The sequence below is a fragment of the Papilio polytes genome, unplaced genomic scaffold, assembly GCF_000836215.1.
Source record: "Papilio polytes unplaced genomic scaffold, Ppol_1.0 DF824292.1, whole genome shotgun sequence".
Classification (NCBI taxonomy): Eukaryota; Metazoa; Arthropoda; class Insecta; order Lepidoptera; family Papilionidae; genus Papilio; species Papilio polytes.
In genome coordinates this window covers 523,780-548,876 of record NW_013524912.1, presented here as the reverse complement: position 1 = coordinate 548,876, position 25,097 = coordinate 523,780, and the positions used below count along the sequence as shown (strand labels likewise).

Sequence of the window (25,097 nt, the reverse complement as noted above, 5' to 3'; positions counted from 1 at the left end):
AACTATAGCCTTTACTGTAAACTTATTACTTCGAGTATTAGCAAATACAGATTTCCCTGACAAATTTGAAATCGAACATGCCAGCTCTTGGTCAAAATGTATAAAGATTTTTGTTAATAATATTCTACTTTCTTTGATAATGAGCATAGTTATTTTTATTATAAAGTGTTGTTTATTTAAAAACAATACATTTATTTAAATCTAATTAGATAGCTAACGTATTCGAAATCATAACTTTCTTTATTAAGGAAGGTATTTTTTAGTAAATACTAGTAAAAATTACCAAATAATTTTAGCAAGTTAAAAATGTTATATTCAAATGTTTACGAGGTTAATGTCATATCGAAGGTAGGCGTAGTACGAGTACAATATATTTACATAACATTTAGTTACCGTTCATTGAACTGTAATTATCGTTTCCTTATTAATACCGCTGTTCAAATACTATGTTTTTAATTTCTCCAATAACTCGTTTAACGCTATACGAAAACATTAAATCTGCGTTAATGTTATAACTGGTTTTAATTGTACAAAACGTTATAAAACTTTATATCTCAATATTGATTTAAAATTTTCATTAAGGAAAAAAACGATGAAAACATACTTATTTCTTTCTAATTTAAATGCTTATTATATGTTAATCGATAATATGAGTATCGATTATTATTAATTTAAAATAGACAAAACTCCATGTGGTCATGATTACAAATGTTATGTTCTTAAATTCTCGCGAGTAAAATATTCAAGAATGGCTACAAACGATACTGAATTTCGTATATCAAGACGAGTTCATATACTTGTGTTGTTGTGCCAAACAATCGGTACTGCTTGTACAATAAGTATACCAACGGGAGCCCTAGCCTCTGGTACCACAGGAAATTTATTGTGCGCTGTCATATTATTTGTTGTAATCGGAATACCGTTGCTGTACATGGAATCTATCGTCAGCCAATTCACAGCTAGAGACTGCCTCTCGGTATGGACAATCCGCAAATGTCTCTCCCACATCGGCTATGTACAAGTGATTTGGCAGATTTTATATATTATCTATAATCACAACGCCATCTCCTTCTTATTGCATTACTTCTTGATCAGCTTCGAGAAACCTATACCTTATTTCTTGTGCGGATCCTGGTCTAACAAGGACTGTGATATATTGCTCACTAACTACACTGTCAACGAAGATTGTATAAAGCGGAAATTCACCTCAAGCTATTGCGATCAACTGCATACTACATATCCCGAATACCAGTATTGGAGATTTTACATATTGGAAGTGGATAACACTACAACATTTTTTATAGTCTGGCGCGTTTGCCTTGCATCTGGATTTGCTTCTGCTATAACATTTTTAAGCTGCTTCAAGCGAATTGAATCTATAAAATGTTTTGTTCATTTCTTTGTCATATATCCTATCTTCATATACTTGCTGTTACTTACTGGTTCGATGCTCCAAAAGGGAATAGTCGTAGAATACGAAGATGTTTTGGACCTCGATTTCAGTAACTTTAGTAAAAAATTTCGCCTCTCAAATATGATACAACAGGTCATCTTTACTTTGACCATTGGATCTGGAATAGCATTAAATTTTGCATCTGGCGTCAGCTTTCGGACGCCCTGCTATTCCAATGTTGTAATATGCGTCGCGATCACTGTGGCTTTTATTATTCTTACAGTTTGTACAACAGCCATGTTGTATTGCCCTTATGCTTATCATTACAGAATGAAACCGGAATTTTTAATCAGAGCTCCTATGACACTTCTGTTTGAGAAGGTTCCACGACTTGTTCGGCATTACCGCAATAGTTCTCTATGGTTGCCGCTTATCTATAGCGCCAACGCTATTATAGGCCTTAATACAAATGTAATCACTTTCTTTAATTTATTAGAATTAATGAGACGAAGAAGTTCTAAAGTGGCTAAGTACCCTGGACTGATTTGTTTGACATGTGTCATTATATTATTTCTAATAACGATACCGCTGCAATCTAAATACGGTATTAATTTATTTTTGTCACTTTGTAGAACTTATTTAAATCTCCTTTCGACTTTTATGGCAGCGATAGAGTGTTTGGTATTTGTAATATTTTATGGAATGCATCGATTCGAGGAAGATGTACATTTTATGCTCGGTGTACAGCCATCGATTTTCATGAAGATCGGTTGGATTGCCACAAGCGTGATGCTGTTTTATGCTTTTTGCAATGAAATACACTATCGATGGGAGAGTACTAATATTGTTGATGTTACTGGTCGTTATTTACTATTGGTGGCAATTAGCTACATCTTGCTTGGGATACTTATCAAAGTACTAATTGCAGTTTTTAAAAAAGAAATAGGGTCGATGGTGCGATTGGATCCTACATGGGGCCCAGCAAGTGAGATTCTACAACGTAGTCGAGGAATGTTTACGGCTCAAGCAATGACCAAAGAATACATGTATCGACAATACCATCTTCAAGCTGGTATAATAGCAAGGCAAAGAAAAGCGAATGTTCGAGACTTTTCAATTTATGACGATCATTTTATTTTTGATTAAAGAAATAACATGATATATCAATTTCTTGTTTTATTTACTAATGAAGGTTATGAAAAGTTTGTTACATTGGTATTAAAAATAATAATTTATATTCGGAGCTCAAAAAAGCGAAATATACAGTAAGATGTTGAAGCTATGGGACATTTTCTTTATTATAATATTAGTAAAAGCGGAATATCTATCGGAATCGGGAAAAACCCTCTCTCGTCGCGGACCCCTACTAATTAATAACTACTACTTTTTTGATTTAGAAAATGTTCTACCTTATTTGTTCTTCTTCCTTATTTGGGATTCGTTAACGACTGTGCTGACCCTTCATAAATGATAAGGGCAAGTGGATGATGATGATAAAAAAACTACGTTTTTTATATTATAAAACATTTCACAAAAATCCCTTAGTAAAAAAGGTTTCTAGTTTTCAGTGCTTAAAGGGTAAAAATGTAGACGTAGATATAAGCATTTTTGGTGCACGTGTTACAGTTATAAACAATAAATGACGTCACAGAACATCATCTAAGGCATATTAAATACATTAACTAGTATTAGATGTTGCGTAATCCACCTCGACCAATGACTCATCATTAAAAATATTTAAAACACGTGTGCGAAAATTAACATTATACAATGCGAAGATTTTTTGCGATAAAAAAGAGATAGCTGATCGGTTTTTGTCTAATGAGGATGAGCAGCATCTAACAATGAATAGAATATTTTAAGTCTATTGTAAAAAGGAAAATTTTGCTAAGAAAACATAAATACTTGTGTACTTGCTAACTATATATACTCGATAAATATATTTTTTTTGATGCTTAGAACTTTAATTAAAAGAAAATTGGTGTCGCAACAAAAAAAACTTACTAAAATTAGTTGTTTGACAAGTATCATCAAAATTATCATTCTCTCGGGGACTATAAAAAAGAAAGTTCACAATTTCCGAGAGCGCCCGCCGCCTACGCTTTTGTCCAAAATTCATAAAGAAAATAGGTTTGTTTGAAAAAAAAAAAGTGGCGCGCCAAGCAGTCTGGCCAGCGATGTACTGTCGCAACATTCGTCAGAGAACGCATCCGACACGTTCATTTTGCAACACATGCAATAACTCTTTTGTAAGCGAACACCCACTAGAATGGTAATGAGATACCGCAATGGACGCGTACAGCTTCTCCGACATCGAACTCACACCAGAAACTCGTTGACGTTTCGCGGTCGCATATTAATTAAAGCATTTAATAAGTTAAAACAACATTTTCGATTTAAAAAAGAATTACCGTAAACGATTTGATGTTTGAGTTTGTTTCGTAATTTTATAACGAGAGACGTATTTAGCGCGACTCAGACGAAGCTTGTGGGCGTCGCGGAAGTGTGTGTTTCCTTTCCTAATTCAACCATATTTTAAGACGTAATTCATGTTAGAAAGTCTACCAATGTCTACTTTAATACAAGCACCAATTAGACGTATTGTGATAATGTAGAACGATAATTTTATCCTAACTCCAACTGGTTTCATCTCAAATCTACAATACCTTTGTATAACGATTGTTTGAGGTATCATTTTCTATCTCTTCTATCAAAGTAATTCGTAATAATATTATGGAGTATAGAGAACATAAAATCTAGCAAACCCTTGAAAATTAATTCACCATTACAGTCATATATGAAGATTTAAAATGACTAGCATAATCTTTTAATATAGATAATACTGCTGTTATTATTATACCGAGTTTAGTGAGACGAGTGCAAATCCAGTTCGTGTAGCATTACGTCATCATACATTAGAATGTTTGAACCAACCGTCAAGAGCTACTGGCCGGTCGCGTCCACGTCTCCGCGTGAATTCCAACTTTTGTCACGACTGTACTATGCCTAGGGCTGTCACCTTTCAATTAACATTGACCTGAAAAACATTAGAAAAAAAATTGGGATTCAAACAACGAAAAATTGATGATCTAGTAACAGAAAACATGTCTTCCCTTGATTCTTAGCGGACGATGAAAAGTTACATCGCCCACATTGACTCTAAGACTTCGATATCAAACCAGTAGCCCTAATTCACACCATAAAAACCGATGTCTTTGGCTCAAAACTAAAGAGGTATAATAGCAACCCTATCCTTATATCTTCACCATACAGAATAAAATGTATATCATAGATTAATCGGTACAGCAAAACCCACAACCGACATTGCATGCTAAATAAGTGAATAGACGTATCGAAAATTTAAGTTGCCTAAACCTTATCTCGTCATTTGTTAAGAACGTATTTGGAACAACGTGACAGGTGGTAAAGCTATCGCTATTTTAGTGACCAAAGACAACGGTATTTCGTCGTGTATGGGTTTTACAAAAAAGCCACGCCGTCTAGATGTCTTTATAAATTCTTCTATGCGTGTGTATGTCACTGAATTCCTTATAAAAACTTCGTAGCTGCAAAATATATTACAAAGTACATTAAGCTAGTATTTTTTTTGGCGTATTCATTAAATGTCAAAATTTTAAGGTAATTTACAAAGCGGTATCATTTTTTTCCTCTTAAATTAAAATCAAGTCGTGAGTTTACACTTTTATCAAAACATATTGCGTTACATTTCTCTTGGAGCATTTTTATGTTTTTGTTCAGTTGTTACGGCAATGAAAACTTACCTTGCATTCATTCATATCTCGGTTATCAGAAAATCGTGAGGAGCCTAATAGAAATCTCGTGGAAGCGGGTCACAGGTGTTCAGTTTGTTACTATGTATTGAAAGGTAGTTTCATAATATTTATGTTCGTAGGATTGCATCAAATGTCAATCTAATAGATCTAATAATTACGTACAAGAGACAAAAAACGAAGGATAGTTTGTGTTTTCTAAACTTAAACTTACCTTATCTTGTAAAGAAAAACCTTTAAAATATAATAACAACTTCAATATTAATTACGCATCTAAATCATAACAACTTCACATCTTATTACGAATATAAAAATCGTACGTATGGAATTGCTTCACATTTAAGTCATAGTTCTCAAGCAACAGTTGATACAAAATTAAAAAAGTCCAAATACCATTAGCAGACCATAGACAATATCGTATCGCGGCGCAACACTTTAAATTGCACAATGCTCGTCTCTCGAATAACATCACTATCACAGTAAATTATGTTACTGGAACCTTCTAAAGTAACTTTAAAAGTGTTGAACGGGATTTCCATTGCTTTATCGATGTAACCAGACATTTACGTGGCGTCTGTTTGTTTACACTGCCGAAATATAAAAGCAAAAATATACGTTGTCACTTTTATCAAAATGATGACGATGGAAATCCTTTCTAAATTGGATCCTACTGTGAGTTGATTGCGGAATACTTGGATATATGTACTTTTGTCTTTGTTTATCTCTTAGATAATCAGAGGGATGGCAACATTATCAATCAATCCGCACTAAGATCAAGTATAAAGTCAACCAACCCACCCTGTGCCTTGTTGACTACGGCCTCACTAACTCTAACCTAGGGAAGGTTCCGTGCTCCTGAGTGCGGACCAATAGTGATCTAATAATATTTTTATAGAAGTAAAAAGTAACTATTCTTTTCATCTTTACTTTCTACATCTTTTATTTTCTATACTAATGTTATAAAGAGGAAATATTTGTATTTTTGTATGTATTAAAATAACTCATAACTCTTGGGTAGATTTTAAAAATTCTTTTACCAATAGAAAGGTTATATTCTGACGGATTCACGCGGACGGAGTCGCTAGAAATAGCTTGTATAAATTAATTAGTTAGCTAAGTCTTTAAAACTTCTACTATTGTAGATTGTAATAATATTTTATTGATACCCAAGATTCGATTCTCGTACAAATATAATGACTTTCGTTATACACAATTGTTATCTTATCGCATGGCCTTTCTATGAAATTCAAATATAATTTGCTTGTTTCAGTAAGGGATTCACCTTTATAATCAAAAACATACATTACATTATATACACAAATAATTTAATGTTAAAGTAGTTATTCTACATTTTTCATCTAATTCACGAGAAAGGAAAAATATACTTTAATACTAATTATCATATAAAGAGGAAAGATTTTGGTTTCTATGCAATAAAAAAACTGAAAGAATCAAAAATTGCCGGCCATTTCCAACTCTTTTACCATTGAAAAGCTACATTTTCACTAAATACCACAGACTGCATTTGTTAATATAGTTACATTCTATTTATCGATGCGGACAAAGTCGCAAGCAAAAGTAAGTTAAATATTATAGGATTAATTGCCATGAACAATAAAATATTTTGGAATGACTCTTTGAACTAACTTTGAGATAACTTCTAACGTCAAACTAAATTACAAGTTATAAGTTCATTTATTGCCAGCAGTGTCTTAAATATGTGAGTCTAAATGCACTCACAGTAGCTTAATGGTTACTCAAACTGCCGCTTAGTATTTCTCCTTTAGCACTTTTTGTGCCGTAGTAAAGGTTGTATGTCTACATATCGATATTTGATACCACTGAGGCGTAATGATAAACACTTACGATTTGCACTATGAATTATCATTATTATTTTCGCTGTGAACAATGTCAACATGATGATAAGTCACGTAGGATATTCTATCTGGTGTCTACTGGGCAGATTACTTTCATTTAGTTAAACGCAGGTGGTCTCCCCTCCCCCTTCCCCCTACTGGCCCCGGTCGATCGCGAGGGCTTCGACTAACGGTGCGTTTTGTTCGAACAAAGTCAACACATACATTGTCATAAAACGGCGACGGTCGATGTTGGGTTACTCGATGTGACGTTTTTTATACATCTGTACATAAAGTATAGCAAGTATAGAAATTCATTTTGATAGGTCTCGTTCGCGACAAAAGTCAACATTAGGTATTGGTAAGGAATTAAGGTTCATCGTAATTCAATGAAACGGTAAAATAGTACTGTGGAAATTATAGAAAACGAGTTTATAAAAGTTGTGTTGTACTTATATACATTTCGTGACCTTTTACTTATACCAAGAACGTTATTGTAATTATTGTAAAAACAAAGAAAGAATTCTCTTCTTCAATTTACAATACCATACAAAATGCTATTCCCACCAAAACTATAAAAATCGCTAAGCTGAATTAATCCTTAATGTTAGTCGTAGAAGCCAAAAGCTGATGATGTCAAAAGTTGGTATGGCCGCAGTTTAATGTACTAAGTACCGGACAACATCACAAAACTAGTCAACTATGGTAAAAGAATATCAGTAAAAAGAAATGTAATACCTATTTGCAGTCCTATATTTTCGTGACACTTCTAATTACAAAGGCCTCAAGTCCAAATCGTCAATTCATTGGATTCAATAACGGCCTCTACTTGACAGCGTTGTGACAGAAAAACTGTTAAATTCGTAAACTTCAACGTACGTGGCTTAGGAACATCGAGAGTACAGGTTTAAAATATCTATGTAAAGTTGTGGGGCAACATTTTCAAGACCCGCGCCGACCGATAAGTCGTTTGAATGTGTCAATAAGAGATAACTAACGCAAATAATAAAATCACTAAGTCGGGGACACGTAAGTACGTCGGCGAAGAGGTTATTTATAACTAAATGATTTCGCTATTTAAATTGAAGGAAAGGTATAAATACATTTATAATATCAAAAAGACGACGACAAGGAGCATTAATAATGTACTGTTTTGTTAATGCATTAAATACACTATGAATTACGCATCTAAATCATAATAATATTTGTTTTCCTAGATCTATGCAAAGAATACTTATCATAGAGCTATGATAAGTGTAGACAGATCAATAATTTTGTCTATTTGAGTTTAAGAAATATCTTTAAAAAAATATCGAATTGCTGAGCTAAATTAATTAGAGTCCTATAATACAAAACGACAGTTGGCAGTCTTCCATATGTTTTCCATATATTAAAGCAATTTTATAACATGAAGATTTGCACGGCAATTAAATAGTAACAGTGGCGTAACAAATCGACTCTAAACTCTTGTCAAATGTCTTTATTACGAGTCGCTTCTTGCACGTATCACGGACAGCGGCGTGATGTCGGCAAAAACTACTACTGCCCACCTCCAGTAGTACATTCCGTTCCATTCTACATCTGGTCGCGCGTCACACGCTCGCCTATACCGCGGCACAAGTCATAAGACGTTCCACCGATTACAAAAATGTATACTTTTTTTAACAAATATAAGCTTGCTGAACAGATTACGTAAATCTTAATATAGAAACAAATACCGAAAAGTAGAACAAAATAGTTCGAATACTTTCATCAACACCTTAATGTTGTTTTGTTGCTAAAGATTTCTTTAGACTCGTCTATGTCAAGTCCGCTTCAGGTCCTTAGATCGCTTTATTCAGTTTCCGTTTACACGTAGACCAACGTAGTCAGTAAAGGCAAATACTGCCTAAACTTTGAATATTAAATATGCCCGCGAAAAATATTACTCTTCTAGCCCAGGCAACAATCCGCTTCACGCTGTATACATGATTCGCAGGCGTGGTATGTGCGGAGTAAGCACCGCCGCAGGGTAGAAAGCCACCGCTCGCCGCGAGACGCGCCGCAAACGGGCCACGGGCCCTATAAACGACATTTTGTTGCATTATGATGATAAATGTTCGGAAAAGGTGAATCGGTCGTTTAGCGCTATTCTTACGTACATGCTGTTCAATCAAAGGATAGTTACCATTCCTAATATTACACAGGAAAGTAGATAGACCCATTCATGAAGTTTTATAGTGTTTTTTACATCCATATATCTAAATACACGCTTGTCAGGTCCTTAGTTTGTCAGAAATCAGAGGGTGTATTACGAATATTCAGGTGACAGTTGTGAGACAAATTGGTAACATCAACCTCAAAATTTGCCGGTGTATTTTATGTAGAGGTATTAAGTTTTTTCTGTTACTAACAAACTATGAACAAATAAGAAATGTAGCTTGAAATAAAGTTTATTATTATTATTATTATTATTTATAAACTATACATCTTTAATTACTTATTTTTACATAGATTATATTTTACATGATTTTTTATTATGCCTGGTAGAGGGAGCTGCACCAATATCATACACATTTTGTCGATAACGATACGGAAACGTTTTCGAAAATGTCTATCAATTATTCATAATAGCCACTCTAGTTTAATTTTTAATTCTATTATACATCATTAAATAATATATGCCAATACACACTTATTTATATACACAGTATAATAGTGAATTTATAAATAATGGGCATTGCACATTAATTTCAACGTAGCGGTTCAACCATATTTAAACGTGAATTCAATACATTTACTCAATATCGCAAGCAATCTAACACTCTTAAATCTTACTAATATTATAAATGCGAAAGTTTAGATGGATGGATGGATGGATTGATGGATGGATGTTTGTTAGCATTTGTAGCCTAAACGGCTGAACGGATCTCCATGAAATTTGACACAGGTTTAGAGCATAGTCTGGAAGAACACATAGGCTAATTTTTATCCCCGGAATAGTTACGGTTCCCGTGGGATTCATAAATTTATTTTTTTAATGTTTACTCGATCATTCTGCAACGGTTCAACATATCTTATTGAAATTTGGTACAGATGTAAAACAAAGTCTGTAGTACACATGGGATAAGCTTCATCCCCGAGAAATGTCCGGATCCCGAGGGATACTTAGCTTTATGTAATTATTTATATAGTTTGTATGTTTTCTAATACCACGCGTACGAAGTCGCGGGCAACAGCTCGTTAATCATATTAATATCGATAAATGTTACTAACGAACAGTGTAATAGTAAAATTGCATTCGTCGTAAATGTTTTTGTACGTCAATACATCTAATTAACTGGCTGTTTAAATTGGTCTTTTAGCTGTTGGCTATTTATCTACCTATTAGATTAAAAATAAATTCAAGCCAATATGTGACAATGAACATAGAATAAAAATAAAAAAAAATATCTGTCCGATATAGTCGATGACGTGTTTGCTTTGCTTTGAAAAAAACATATTTTGAAGATACTACAGTATGATTTATTACTATAAAATTGACTTCTAGTCAGGTAAGCTGCAGTTATTAAATGTCATTGACTCATAGCTTTCATTGTCAAGTCATCTTGATCAATAACAGCCTGTATACAGGCTATAACATATATGCTATCTACATATACTGGTATTATAAAGAGGAAAGATTTGTATTTTTGTATGTATTGAAATAATTCAATAACTACTTGGCCGATGTCAAAAATTCTATCACTATTAAAAAGCTACGTTATCAGTGAGTAACATAGGATATGTTTTTTATTTTAACGCGGGCGAAGTCGCGAGCAATAGCTAGTTATTTATGTAGAGCTACATATTTATTCTTGGAAATGCAAGTCCAAAAAAACGGAACTTTAGTAAAAAAATCAATCAAATCAAAGGTTACGCCGGCGTAAAATAAACTTGAAACTATATTTTTTTTTCGTAAAAACAACTCGAAGTGTCATCAACGAAGTAACGTAGAGCTTTCCATTGAGTGGAAAAATGCATCGTGAAGCCGGTTTCTACATACCTTCCGGATTCCCAACCTGTTACTTTAGGTCGCAGCGGCTGTCTCACTCACACTGCGCCATGAAGATTGCAAGATCGATTTGGGGTCGCGGCGCCCTAACCTAGATTTGCAGTACTCAACAGAATTTGTTGTATAGCCAGAAATAATTTGATACTTTAGGATCGTTTACGATTTGTTATAGACTAACTTATGCATGTGATTTGTGTTTCTTCATTGGAATAACTTACGTAAAAGAAGAAAAAATAGATATTTATACATATAAATATATAATGATTTTCTTCAACGTTTACACCACGACCGAAAAAAATACTTAAGCCCTTGTGTTTATAAACATACATGATAGAAAAATATTGGGAAGGTTTGCAAAAAAGCTTATTTTCCTATAATGTCCTGATTCGTAATCACTTACATTTCGTAATGTTTGCTATTTCATGTAAATCGTAGCATCACAAAGCAATTAAGGATCTTTAAATTATTAACACTGGCTGGTTATAGTCTTTGCTTTAATAAAAAACCTATTTCAATCTAAACCAAGATTTAAACATTGTGGGGCTGTTATGTTGGAGTGACTCACCTACAGAACACGGGCCGCGGCCGTACGCTATACATACGTGCAGAAATTCGGGTTAAAAACGCGTACTAACGTAACATCAACTTATCTATTAAGTTAAGATATAACTTTGCGAAGATTCATGTTCATATATGAAATCTAAATAGCTTTTTTGGTATGTCTATAAGAAAAGGTCCAATAGTCAATATTTTTTGGAAGCTATCGATTTTAAGATCTGCGCAGTCTTTAGGTTTTCCTTGGATATGGCTAGAAAGATATGTAATATGACTCTGTGACAGGGACATACACTATCAGACTAATTGTGTATTTAGATACATTTACATTAAGCCGACCTCCGATCTACTCTCCCTTTTACATCTTGGGAAGGGGGGGTTGCTGAAAACCAGATCGACACTGGATCTCAACCCGTATCGGTTAAGCTGAGCCTCCCCCTTTTGCCATCTGTTACTAATTTTCATAAATCTTTCTTATTTTGCGTAACGCTGTTTTCTTTGGATAGCAATAATAAAGTTTTCTACTTTTTTTATTTATTTAAATTCAACACAAGTTACTAGAAAATAAAGTTTTGGAATAACATTATTGCAACATTCTTTATACATGTCCAACACGAACTTTGTATACAAAATAATAGTCCAACACATTGAAATGTTTGAAATACTTAGTTAAGATTGTTAATGTTAATTTTCAACTTTTCGAATCCTTATCTGTACCAAATATTAAAGCGATAAAAGCATATGGTGTTTTTTTAATGTTCGCAGCTCGGGTAAAGGAAATGGCGCAACGCGACCTACAAATGTTTGCGGTTGCTTTTTTGCTACACCGATGTATTTGTCGCCCACCTGACCACTACAAGTTGTAATCACAAATATATTCGACATATCGGTATAATGTTATTTATATATCGTCATGGCATTCTAATTAGAATTTTATTGATATACCTTAAAACGTAAGTTTCCTAATATATTTGTTAAAAGAAATTTAATTTGTCAGTAGAGAAATTCTTTTTCATATTATAATTCGTAATCTAAACCTGTGTTCGAGTTCAACATAGTACCATATATTATATGGATTTATGTTTCTCAGTTTAAGAAGTGACAAACATCTCAAATTACAACGACATTGGTGTAAAGATAAATTTACTCAAATGTGGATTTTATATCTTTATATTCTGATTATTACAGGATTAAAAGTTCATGTTACTGAAGTTTTTAAAGAGAAAGCAAACGTGTAGCGGACACATCAAGAAGATTCAAACAGAAGTAGCAATCGTTTGAGAAAGAGAGTAACTTCACGGTAACTTTTCGCTGCACACTTTAACGTTGGCAATATTCATAGGTAAAAATATTTACATGTTCATTAAATGAGTAACACGGTCATAAGAACAAATACGTCGGTTGAGTCCACAGCCCGGTAAGTGGGCAGATATTCTAAGTAAGCGCGATATTTTCAGTTTGCTTATTGATACGTGACGATAAGTATACGACACACTTACGCATTACTACATACAGCTAAATCTTTGTTTGGTCATGCTGATACGTGTTCGCGGATTCTTGCATTATCAATGAACACAAATATGTTAGGTATGTACTCGAAATGCATATAACAATTATTGTAAGTGCTTAGCGATTATATTATGATAATGTACGTTATATTGTAAAAATGTGTTTAAATGTCAATAATTGAAATGTAACAATCAAGCCTTTTTGTAAATCATTATTTTGATACGGGTACAACGGGACGTATTATTGTAGAGAAAGAAAAGAAACACGCAAACAAGTGTAATATAAGAGTTTTCAAAGAAATAGAGCCTGCATGTTACGGCCTATATTCGTATTATTTGTGAAAATTAAAAAATACATACTGATCGGACAACTAAAATAATGCCGCTTTGAATAGAACTTAATGTCTTTAACAGTGTATATTTTTATTGTCTCTTGCAGTTATTAAATAATTTCATATTCGCCCTCTTGAAATTAAAAAAAAATAGCCTATGTTAGTGATGACATAGCTTTTCAATTGGGCAAGAATTTTTAAAATCGGTCCAAAAATACAAAGCGTTTCCTCTTTATTATATTAGTATAGATTACATTATTTTTAACCCCTCAAGAATGAAATACAAACAAAAATCGAAACACATAAAGTCAACCTCCACAAATAACATACAAACCTACACACGTATAGACATAATCGATCACGTATTGAGTTCGATCATTGTATTCGTCAGTTGGACCGTGAATCCTGTCACTGTCCCCCCTCTGTCCCGCGTACCATCCCCCCTTAAATGTATCTCATTTACGTTTGCGCTTACGCAATAGAGTAAAGGCAGTGAAGTGTGCAATGCTAATTGATACAGAGGGTGCACAAAAGGACCGAACATTGTACTTAATGTTAGGCTAATTCCGATACTATTAGGACCGAAACCAATATTCTATCTTTGAGATCGATCCGAAAATCAATTTAATCATAAAAATTGGTGTACAATATGCAAAAAAAAACTACGCTCGGATCGGGATTTTTATTTTGATTGATTGAAGTTAGCTATTGCGATCTTCAGATCGGTTTTTCAACAAAATCTAATAAAGACAAAAGGTATCTGTTTAAAATGTTTAATCAGGATAGTGCATAGCTAAATACAATTTGATCATCACTTCGTTTCCATTTGTATTCTTAATTTACATTTTTACTTTTAATAATTCACTTCGTCCGATCACTGCATACATTAACCGATACTATTAAAAAGCGTTCACGGTATCAAATCAGTCCTAGGCAAGGGAACAATGGCCGTTGTCACAGTGAACGAAGCTCAAATGATGCGTTTAATATTATTTTACGCGGCAACCCGCCGGGTAATCTATTCCCATTTTATTGTATGACACAGTAATTATACCATAGTGTGTCCGGTAATAAAAAAGAGTTTAATTTTTTTGTTAAAAACCTAGTCGCGCTGGTAGTTGAAAAAAGCATGATGCGAAGACTGTAGCACGGCAAAGAATATTATAACATTTCACTCCTCAAAATTGATTAAAGTGCTACAGATCTCTTTAGTATGATTACATTGTTAGCGTACCCTCCATCATTTAACAACAATGCCATAATAATGGTAATTATGATGAAAATACAAGCCGTATTCAGTAAAATTAGTTTGAATGTTAACATAAATTTCGTGTCAAGAAGATGTCAAATACATACATATACATATTAGTATCTTTCTTAGTCATATTGACCTTCCATACACGTTATCAAAAACTTTGATTTTTTTGCTTTGAAATCGTTTGGTAGTCATTTCCCACGTCTACCACGGAGCACGGTCAACAACAATGGTACCTCCACACGTTACGCACCGTGTAAATTGTTTCGATATACCCAATATCTCCGATATTCATGCTTTCATGGAGCACGGGGCCTAATGGAATGTACACCAACCGTAAAATGAGCTCGTAAATATAGGAACAAACAGATTAGAGGTTAATCGAAGCTTATACGCCAATGATCATAATTATTGAGTCGTTTAATGATTATTTAAAGTCGTGTAGTGTAGACTTATACTGTATCGACACTAAGAAAGTTCCTTAGTACATATTGCGGCTCTGTATGCGGAATTCTATCTTAATAATATTATAGATGCGAAGGTTTAGATGGATGGATATTTGTAGCTTCAAATGATGAAATTTGGCCTAGGCGTAGAGGATAGTCTGGAAGAACACGGGCTACTCACTTTTTTATAATTCCACGCGGACCGAGTGAAAGCTAGTAATAAAATAAATAACAATGCTAAATACAACGAATTAAATTAATACCTTAATTTGCGATGACTTTTTTTAATAGTACAGATAATAAATTTCAGTTAAAATTCACGAAAGGCTGTAATTAAGTTAATTATGTTTTAGTATTACTGGCATTCTTCACTCTAAATAGCGAACATAACCGTTAAGTAACATTGGACCACCTGTATTTAAACTTGTGTGTTTAGAAGCAAAACTAAAGTATAGTTATTTGACCCATCAAATTGATAGCATGTCACATAACATACGTATAGTTATATATATGTTGTTGCTACGTGACAATGTCATCATAGCATGAGGCATACAAATTAGTTACTACATTTACCGACATAATATTACGTCTAGGTTGACGCACGCGATTTTTAATTCCATGGATTAAGGTGTATAATATTAGAGCGGGCAAATTCGAAGTGTATTTTTAAAGTTTGCTGGATTCACATCATGGTTATTGTTATTCGGCGGGTGTCCGACTGTCAGTTCTCTGGAGTCATGAATTGAATATTTCCTAGGGATTACGTTCATGCAAATATTTTTGTTATACCTTTTTTTTACTATACATAGTACTATGATGTTAAAGTAAGATGAAAATTTCTATAGATACAAAAAGATTTTAGTAAATCGAATAATGTCCGAAATGTTTTTACATTTGTCATGACGTTATTTTCATGTTCTTTTTTCATTCTTTTTTATGATTAGAATTTGGTTTGATTTTCTAGTTGGTGTGATTGCTTGTTTACCTGCATCTGGCACCAGGGGTCGAGGATGCCGCTGGATGGAGGTGCGCCCCAACGGCCGCCGCCCGGGACAATCTGCACAATCATATTTATTATTATAAAGGCGAAAGTTTATATTGATGGATGGTTGTTTGTTAGAGTTTGTAGCCTAAACTTCTGAAAGGATTTCGATGAAATTTGGTTTAAATGTAGAGGATAGTCTGCAAGAACACGTTGGCTACTCAATTTTGTTTTTTTAAGTCCACGCGCACGGCGATAAGGGCGAAAGGTAGTCATTCATAATGTAATCATTTCTACAATATCTTACTATGGGGATACCAATCTAGGAATAAACAAGAAGACTTAGGTCTTAGGTTTTCAGATTTATATGAATAAAATGTGTAGTTTTATAGGTTTACTTCTTATTATTTTAATGAAATAAAATAATGGCTATACATTTGTCTCGTTTAAACATATTACAAGTATATTATTGATATAATGTCGTGAAAGATATTACTATTGTTGGAAAAGCTATATTTCAAACCCGTCTTACACGAACAAGACGTAATAAATACACACAATAACAATGAAACTCAAACCGAATATAATTTATATTCATTGAAATTTTTTAGTAAAATACATCTGACATAAATGTGTATGTCACCGTCCGATTGTAAAAGCGGGTAATTTCTAAATAGCCTAAGTAAATTGTAACGAATGAAGTCACAAAATTAAAATTTTAAATTAAAATTCACTTCTGGGGGTTAGTGACCATTTTTGACACTAAAATTGTCAATCGCGTGCCACAAAATACAGAAGTATAATCCCTTGTTTTGAGAATGAAATTGTTCGTTTGCCTTTTGCCTTTACTATTTTTTTTAGACAAATTATAAACAGTCGGTATTCACGATATGTCGGTAACATACAAGACACATAAAGCTAATATGCTAATTCGTTTCATCGGAGACGGTCTGACAGTGGGTTATGGTCAACAAATGATCACTAACTCTACCAGTTTGTTAACTGTATTTTCATTATTGATATTATAGAAACGTCGAAAACTCGAATTGTCGAACTGCTATAGGCGGAATAGGCCATGAAAACCTTATTTAATTTGTTGAAGTAATCGAAAAATTTGTAACTTTTATTATTTATATTAAATATACCTATGTACATATACAATTTTTATCTGTATATATATTGTTGAATTTTTAAAAATTATTTGAAAAATATTATTAAATTTGGTCTTAGTCATTTTCGTGGCCATACATTAAAACTGCATGCGCTTATTTTCATTAATTGAACGGCTCTCAGTCATTAATTTATCTACGGAACATGTTAATGAAGTATACGAAATCAAAGTGGAACGGGAAAAAAATGTTAGCGTTTACACTTTTTAGATATATCATATCATTTCTTCTGTTTCATTTACATATTTATATAAAATCTGTGTTTAAGTTCATCAAACAACTTTCGTTAAAAGCTCATTTAAGTGTTGTATTCACGCTTTTGCAAACAAGAATTTAATTTTAATTTTACGACATTTCTGTGTTTAAACGAATGCTGAATTAGGATATAATATAATTTACTTTGATAAGCGTTATAAATAAAAATAGTTTCAGCTTTATTTATCAATTATTGTACTCAAATTAATAATAATTAAGGCCAACAATATAATGGGAATGGTTTGTTCAGTCGTTGATGTCTTTTCTATGAAGCGCATATTTAGACCTATTTTGAAGAGCTTAAAATGTTATGAAGTAATTGATACTTTTTTACTAACATTATAAAATATATAAACTAATTATTACTACTATTTACTAAGAAATTAACTGAATATAAATAAAACTTTAAAAGTAAGAAATATAAATTTAATAAAAAAGTAATTAATACACAAATAAAATGTATTTTAGTATCTGTAGTACTTTTAGTATCTGATTAAATCTAATAAATAGTTGTAATAAAAAACATTGTATGGTATTTGAACAAAAATGTCCTGTTACTGTTAGTAACAAATTATTTTATTTTTTTATTTATTATTCAAACATCAAAGTAAACAGTACATTTTAATGTAAGAAAGACTTACGTAGTTTAAGTTATTAAATTATCTTTAAGTGAGTTAAACATAAATTGGAAAATCACAGATATTTTCCTAGTATCGGTGAAACGGCGTCCGCTTATCAGGGCTCACACCGACGGCGGAAAAAACACTCACTTTCAGGCCTGAACGAATACCACTGGCGTCTTATATAAAACAAATGAGCCGCATTAAATATATGTAAGTTCTTTAGATTACGACGAGACAAATTAACGGCGAACTACTTTAGAATACTCGATTCACAACAGCACTTTCTACGGTGATTTTGACACAGATGATCACGGATAGCACTGGGGTCGTGGGGCGAGATGTTGTGGTTACCTGGTCGCCCACAAGGTCCTCGGCAGGTGTGATGGCGCAGGCCTCCATTCCCGGCAGTGCCGGGCGGTAGCGGCGGGCGAGGTCGGGCTAGCGAGAGCTAGCGGGGGCTAGCGGGCGGAGCGGCGCACGCGTGCGCGCTCTCACTGCGCGGGACCGACTGGCCAGACGCCGCAGTGATAGCCGCGCCGACCTCTGCGCGGGGTTGCAATGAAAGTGATTAGCCTCCAGCGCGCCTGATAACGAGGGCTCGTTCCCGCTCGCAACCACAAGCCGGGATTCATTGATTTACAACCATAGAAACATCTACATTGAGAAAATTCCTGCATCGATGGGTGGAAGGTTATTTTTTTAAAGCGCAATTAGGTTAAATGTTCAGGAGAGCTATTTAAACTTTTTAGAAAAAAAAAAACATAAAAGCAAATCCTGTAACCAATTTCAATTGAAAGATTTTCAGAAGAAAATTACTGTTATTCTGTTTACTTCATTCAATCCGCTAACTATTAATAACTGCTGAATTTTTTAGCGCTTCAAACATGACTACTTAAAAATGACACCTACATTTTGATTGTTCAAGCGCCACAAAAGTGCTCTGATCTTTATGAAACCCGATCCAGACAACGCAGAAAAATTCACTGATTCTGAATATATATAAAATCAATATCGCCTAAAATGCCGGTTAAAACAAATAGCCTTTCACCCGTCGATATGTTATTTGAGAAACAATCTTCTTGAATATTGTTTTTAAAAGATTAGTCTTTTTTTAAAAGATTAGGCTTAATCGGAACATATTCAATTATTTCATTTTCTAATAAGAATGTAATTACTTTTAAGAAGAAAATTAGTACCGCGCTGTAATACGCAAACACTAGATTATTGGCATAAACGTTACATCTCTGACAGCTGTCAATGTCATTAGAAGAATTGATGATTCGCGCGCATTCCTGACGAGATCTCTAGTGGAGTTGTATAAATTAATATCGCTAGTTACAATTATAGTAACTGTTGTAATTAATTTAGTTGGCAACCAACCGATACGTCCACGTAATTTATTCGATTCTGTAGATGCGTTGCTTTGCTTCAAAAAGTTTTCAAATAAATTTCAATATCGTACTCAACACTATAGCATTATGCACGTCTTGCCACATTTCCTTCTGAAATATTTGTGTACAAATATATTTTCTGTTTTCTAAAGAGAATCAGAAGGACATAGTTGTACGTAGTAGAATTTGAAGATCGTGATAATTAACTGCAAGATGGATAACTTTTGCCTTCAAAGACTGACTGAAAAAACTGAGTCCGTCGGCGTGGAATAAAAAAAAACCAAAGTAAGTAGCCTTTGTGTTCTCCAAGACTATCCTGTACATCTATACCAAATTTTACCGAAATCCGTTCAGTTGTTTTGGCTAAAAACTCTAACAAACATCCATCCATCTAGACTTTTTCATTTACAATACAATAGTATGATTATACCAAAGATAATGTCGTATTAATATCGAATTAGGGATCGATCACCGAAAACGTATTACGCTATTTCCTAACTATATTAATCAAATAAAAATCAATAATTACTATAAACCTAAACATGATATAGGCGTCGTAAATTATAAAAGACTAGCTTCCGCCTGCGACTCCGTCCGCGTGGTATTAATAAAAACAAAAGAAGGTAGCCTATGAGTTCTTCCAGACTATCCTCTACATCTATGCCAAATTTCATCCAAATCCGTTCAGCCATTTAGGCTCCAAACTCTAACAAACATCCATCCATCCATCTAAACTTTCGCATTTATAATATTAGTAAGATATATTCAGTAAAAAGATTACCATCAAATTCATTTATTTTTAACTGACTTCCAAAAGAAGATATTCAATTCGTTTTTGCTTGTATTAATGTTATAAAAATTAAATGAATTCTAAAAATGTTAAAACATGGTCAAAGCATTGTATGTAACTGTAACAAAAAGTAATCGGCGATTATTGAATATCTCAATCATTTTCCAACATCAATAATCGTTTTTATCACAGTTAGCTCGTTAAGTGAAAACACCATTGCAAATTGTTTATTTTATCTTTTAAAATAATTGCATTTAACTTTAATGCTTAAGTGAATTGGTGTAGAGCTTAAAATGGTACGTTTATTGTAATATAGAGGAGGATTACTGTTTGTTCTAACGTATATATGTAATGTAAGTGTAGCTATCCAGTCGATGTCTTGAATGTTTGGTGTCTGCTTGTCTGGTCTGGCTCGGACGGCTTTCACTGATCGTCGATTCACCGGCCGGGTCAGTTTTTCTTTACCCGCCTGCTCCGCAATACGCATTGCTAGCGAAGAATTTTTTTATATGAACGTTTAAATAACGTTCAAGACTCCTTTCTATACCATTTATATGCTGATTTATTTAGTAAATTGGTATTTGCTTGTGTATGATTTATTTTTATTTATATAAAAAATGTTTACCATTTCTGTTTAGATTAAAGAAATTGAAATTTGAAATAAATTCTAAAAGCTTGGAAGAAGAGATACTTCATTTACCTCAAAGTTTGTTTATGTTACTTTTTAATCATATACATTTGTTACCACGTAACTACATGTACTCGTTTGTGAATAAAATTTGGTAAATGGTATGTGTAAGAATGCATAGGCATAAGTGGAAGAATGCAAAGGCTACGATTTAATTTATTTTATCCTAGCAGGCGGAGTCACCGGCGACAACTAGTAATACAAAACTAAATAGCAATGATTTTTAAAAACCAAATACATAGCCTTCGATTTTCATGTCACTTGATAAAATATTACAGCAAATATTACGAATACAAAATTGATACAAATTCAGCAGGCGCTACGTTTTTTGTTTTAACTTCTTACGCAATAATTTTTTCTTTAAAACCGATGGTATTTCTTGGCATTAGCGTATTCAAATAAATATTTTCAGATTTATATTAGCATGGATAATTCAGCAATAATTCTTTGAATAGGCATATGGTATTTGAAATCATAATGACCAAGCGCCTCTTTAACACAACTTGCCTAGTTATCTCAATATTAAACTGTAATTTTAGTAACTAACTATTGTTTTACATGCGTCGGTGGTTCAGGTCTTGGGTTCGAATCCCGCCATGTACCAATGTCATTTTCGAATTTTCATATGTACATAATTTACCAGACGTTATAATTAATAGTGAGCTAGTGATGAATTATTGTTTATGTAGTTTATTGTTAGTGCACCATGCCGAGATAGTTCAGCGAACTTGAATATAAAAAACAAGAAAAATTAAGCTAATATTAGTCATAATTTGTCTGGCAAAGATAATTTCGTGCTTGTAATTTCTGTTATCGTCTTATTTATTTTAACCACATATTTATCTATTTGCTTGAAAACTGCTTTATAATATAGTCCATTCATCTCAAATACGTAAATAGTAAAGCGATTATATACCATATGTTAGAAGGGTCAGTAGCTTAGGAGTTAAGCTAAATCTCTAGTACCAGATAGGTTTGAATCTGGTCCTAGAGATTTAGCTTAATTAATCTTTTCTATTTTAGAATGTATTTGTCCGAAGTGCTTATGGTGAAGAAAAACATTGTCAGTCAATCTGCACATATCTGTAAAACAAAGATGTGTGAAGTCAAGTAACCCACAATGGACTGGTGTGGTTAACTAAGCGCACAACTAAACTGTCACACAACTGTTTAGTCACGCTTTGATTCCTATGAGCTTATACGGAGGTGGGCACACTCCTCGATTTTTAGTTGTGCAACTAAACAGTTGAATTGGCTGCGAAACAATCGACAATCGACTTACAGTGGTAGTGCCCGCTTTGACATCTTAGCACTGCAGGGCCGGCACGCTCGGTGTAATAAATACCACGACCACACAGAAGACAGGCGTGAAATGGAAGCAATTCCGTGTTTCGTCTGATGAGTGTAGTGCCGGAGACCTAATTTAAGTCCATTTCTCTTTACTACCCTTTTCTTATAAGGAGAGGATGGGAACGGGAAGTGGATTTGACGGTAGAGGAGATGCATAGGAAGTGGAAATATCCTATTTATGTGCGTCTTCTCCTTCGTCGGATAAGGGTAGGCAACGCATCTGCAATTGCTGATGTCTAAGGGCAGCGGTCACTTCGCCATTTTGGCGATTACGGGTGGCCGCTTGCTCATTTGCCACCTTATGTTAAAATAAAAAGACAATCGCCAATTGCAGAAAAGAAGTGCGATAGTTTAGTCAAAGGTGTGCGCTCTAAGGCCTAGTTACTTCTAACTTAAAATATGCTCTTAGCCTCTCGATGTGGACGTACATAAGTTGATAACATCCCTGTAACAACATTAATATTATTCTGTGATGCGGATTTTCTGTCATCTTGCAATATAAAAGTAAATCACGCATTTAAGCCTGTCACCTATTTTAAGTTCAATGTACTGCCGAGTAAGTTAAATTTAGAAATGGAAATTATGTTTTGTACTTTAAATTTACGTTATCTGTTAAAATTGTACGTTAGCAAATACATTCTGCAACGTATTATAGTGTGATGTTTTTGATAACTGAAAAACTTTAACTGCATATATTTACTAAAAACATAGATTAGTTACTAATTGAAGATTGTTTTATTACAAATATCAACCTTAAACTAAGTTATCTTAAAAAAAAGATTAAGATAAAAGCATAGTTTCCGTTAATTGATCCCTTATTTACGGAACTATCTTTTTAACTACTATATGATTTTGTTAACAATAACTGTTAAGTTATTTATGTAGTAGTTAGTAAGTATGATAGTTTCTTAAAGTAAAGTAGAGAGCAGCCCCAGTAGTAGAGAAGTAAGGAGTAAAAGGATAACATGGTATGGGCATGTTTAGGAAGGAAGAATCGCATGTTACAAGGAGAATGTTAGTTATGAGTGTAGAAGGGTACACCGGTAGAGGTAGACCTACAAAGAGGTGGATGGATTGCGTGCAAGGTGACATGATCAAGGAAGTGATGACTGAGATGACGTATAATAGAGTCATGTGGACGACAAAAACCTGTTACGCAGTTACGAGAGTAGGATAAGGAGAAGATGAGGATGATGAGTCTCTTAAAGCAAAAACGGCTATACTCGCTTATTAAACCGGAGTTACAAACGCGAAATTAACTATAAGTATGAATAGTCTTTAGTTTTTTATTTGATAAATACGTTCCATTCTAGTGTACTATGTATGTGTCGATTGATTAAGGAATAAACTAGCACTCATTGATTCCGATGTCTATATTAAAAAGTATTGAAGGACAAATATCAAGCAATTATTCGATGGCAACAACACATCCGCGATCATTTGACACAAACGACATACATGCTATTTAGTTGGCATTGGAATATATTACGCTTAAATTTTTATTATCGCTTATATACGCAAGTAATACGATTCGGAACAATTTAAACTAGTATTCGTACTAGACAAGAGGTAGTACTCGTAGTAAAGGATATAGTAGTTTGTAAAAGAGACGTAATATTATTTTCAAACGAACGGCGGGAGCAAGGTATGATCAACAACGCCCATGAATACCAGAAGAACTGCAGAAGCGTAGGCTTTTGGGGAAATGGTACTGTCACTTCTTGTAGGGTGCTAAATCGTACTGGTTTACAAATATATCTATATACTAATTTTCGTCTGCGACTCTGTCCACCTGGTATTGAAAGAAACAAAATTGAATAGCCTATGTGTTATTCCAGACTATCCTCTACATCTATAAAATATTTCATTCAAATCCGTTAAGCCGTTTAGGCTACAAACCTAAACTTTCACATTTATAATATTAGTATGATTTTCACACTCCTTAGTACTTTGAATGCAGTTCGTCTCTGTTTCCAGACACCTTTGTGTGTGGTAGACGGTTTTAACCCCTTCTATTTCAAGTGACAATTAAACGCTGGATGAGATTTTGACAATATAGATTCCTCATAAGATAAAACTAAAAAAATCGCTTCAGAACTGTGTTATTGTAATACTATGTAGGCAGCTTTTTCCGAGTTGCGATTGACCTATTACTACTGTATTACATGTAAGGACTAAAATGTTCAATATAAATTGATAATAGTACAATTATAAATGTGAATGCGACGAAATGATGGGGACATAAACCAGAAAGTGTTAAGATTGAATGTGGATGGCTACAAAGGAAGAGGAAGACCGAAGAAAGTATGGATGGATTGTGTGAAAGAGGATATGCTTAAGAAACGAGTGGTTTCAGATATGACGGCTGATAGAGATGTATGGAAGAGCAGCACATACTGTGCCGACCCTCCATAAGGGATAAGGGCAAGTGGATGACAATTATAAATGTGAATATTTAGATTGATGAATGTTTGTTAGAGTTTGTGGCCTAAACTGCTGAACGGATCTCGATAAATTTTTGTGTCGATGATAGTATAGAAGAACGCATAGGTTACTTTGGTCCCAAAAAAAGACTGTTCCCGCGGGATGCATATATTTTGTTATTTCAAGTTCGATAATTCTGCAACAGTTCAATATATTTTATTGATATTTGGCATTAATATACAGTAAAGTCTGCAAT

At 33.6% G+C, this 25,097-nt stretch overlaps 1 protein-coding gene across 1 annotated transcript in view; it reads right to left on the bottom strand.

Moving 5' to 3' along the window:
* LOC106103386 (Krueppel-like factor 2) overlaps positions 1-18,693 on the bottom strand; it is a 58,767-nt gene extending 40,074 nt beyond the window's left edge. The window contains exons 1-2 of the mRNA XM_013283135.1: positions 18,550-18,693; positions 16,155-16,226 (exon numbers count right to left, since the gene is read on the bottom strand). Coding sequence (XP_013138589.1) covers positions 16,155-16,226; positions 18,550-18,597 — 120 coding nt within the window. The 5' untranslated portion in view covers positions 18,598-18,693. The remainder of the gene's footprint in view (positions 1-16,154; positions 16,227-18,549) is intronic.
* Positions 18,694-25,097: the final 6,404 nt, after the last annotated feature.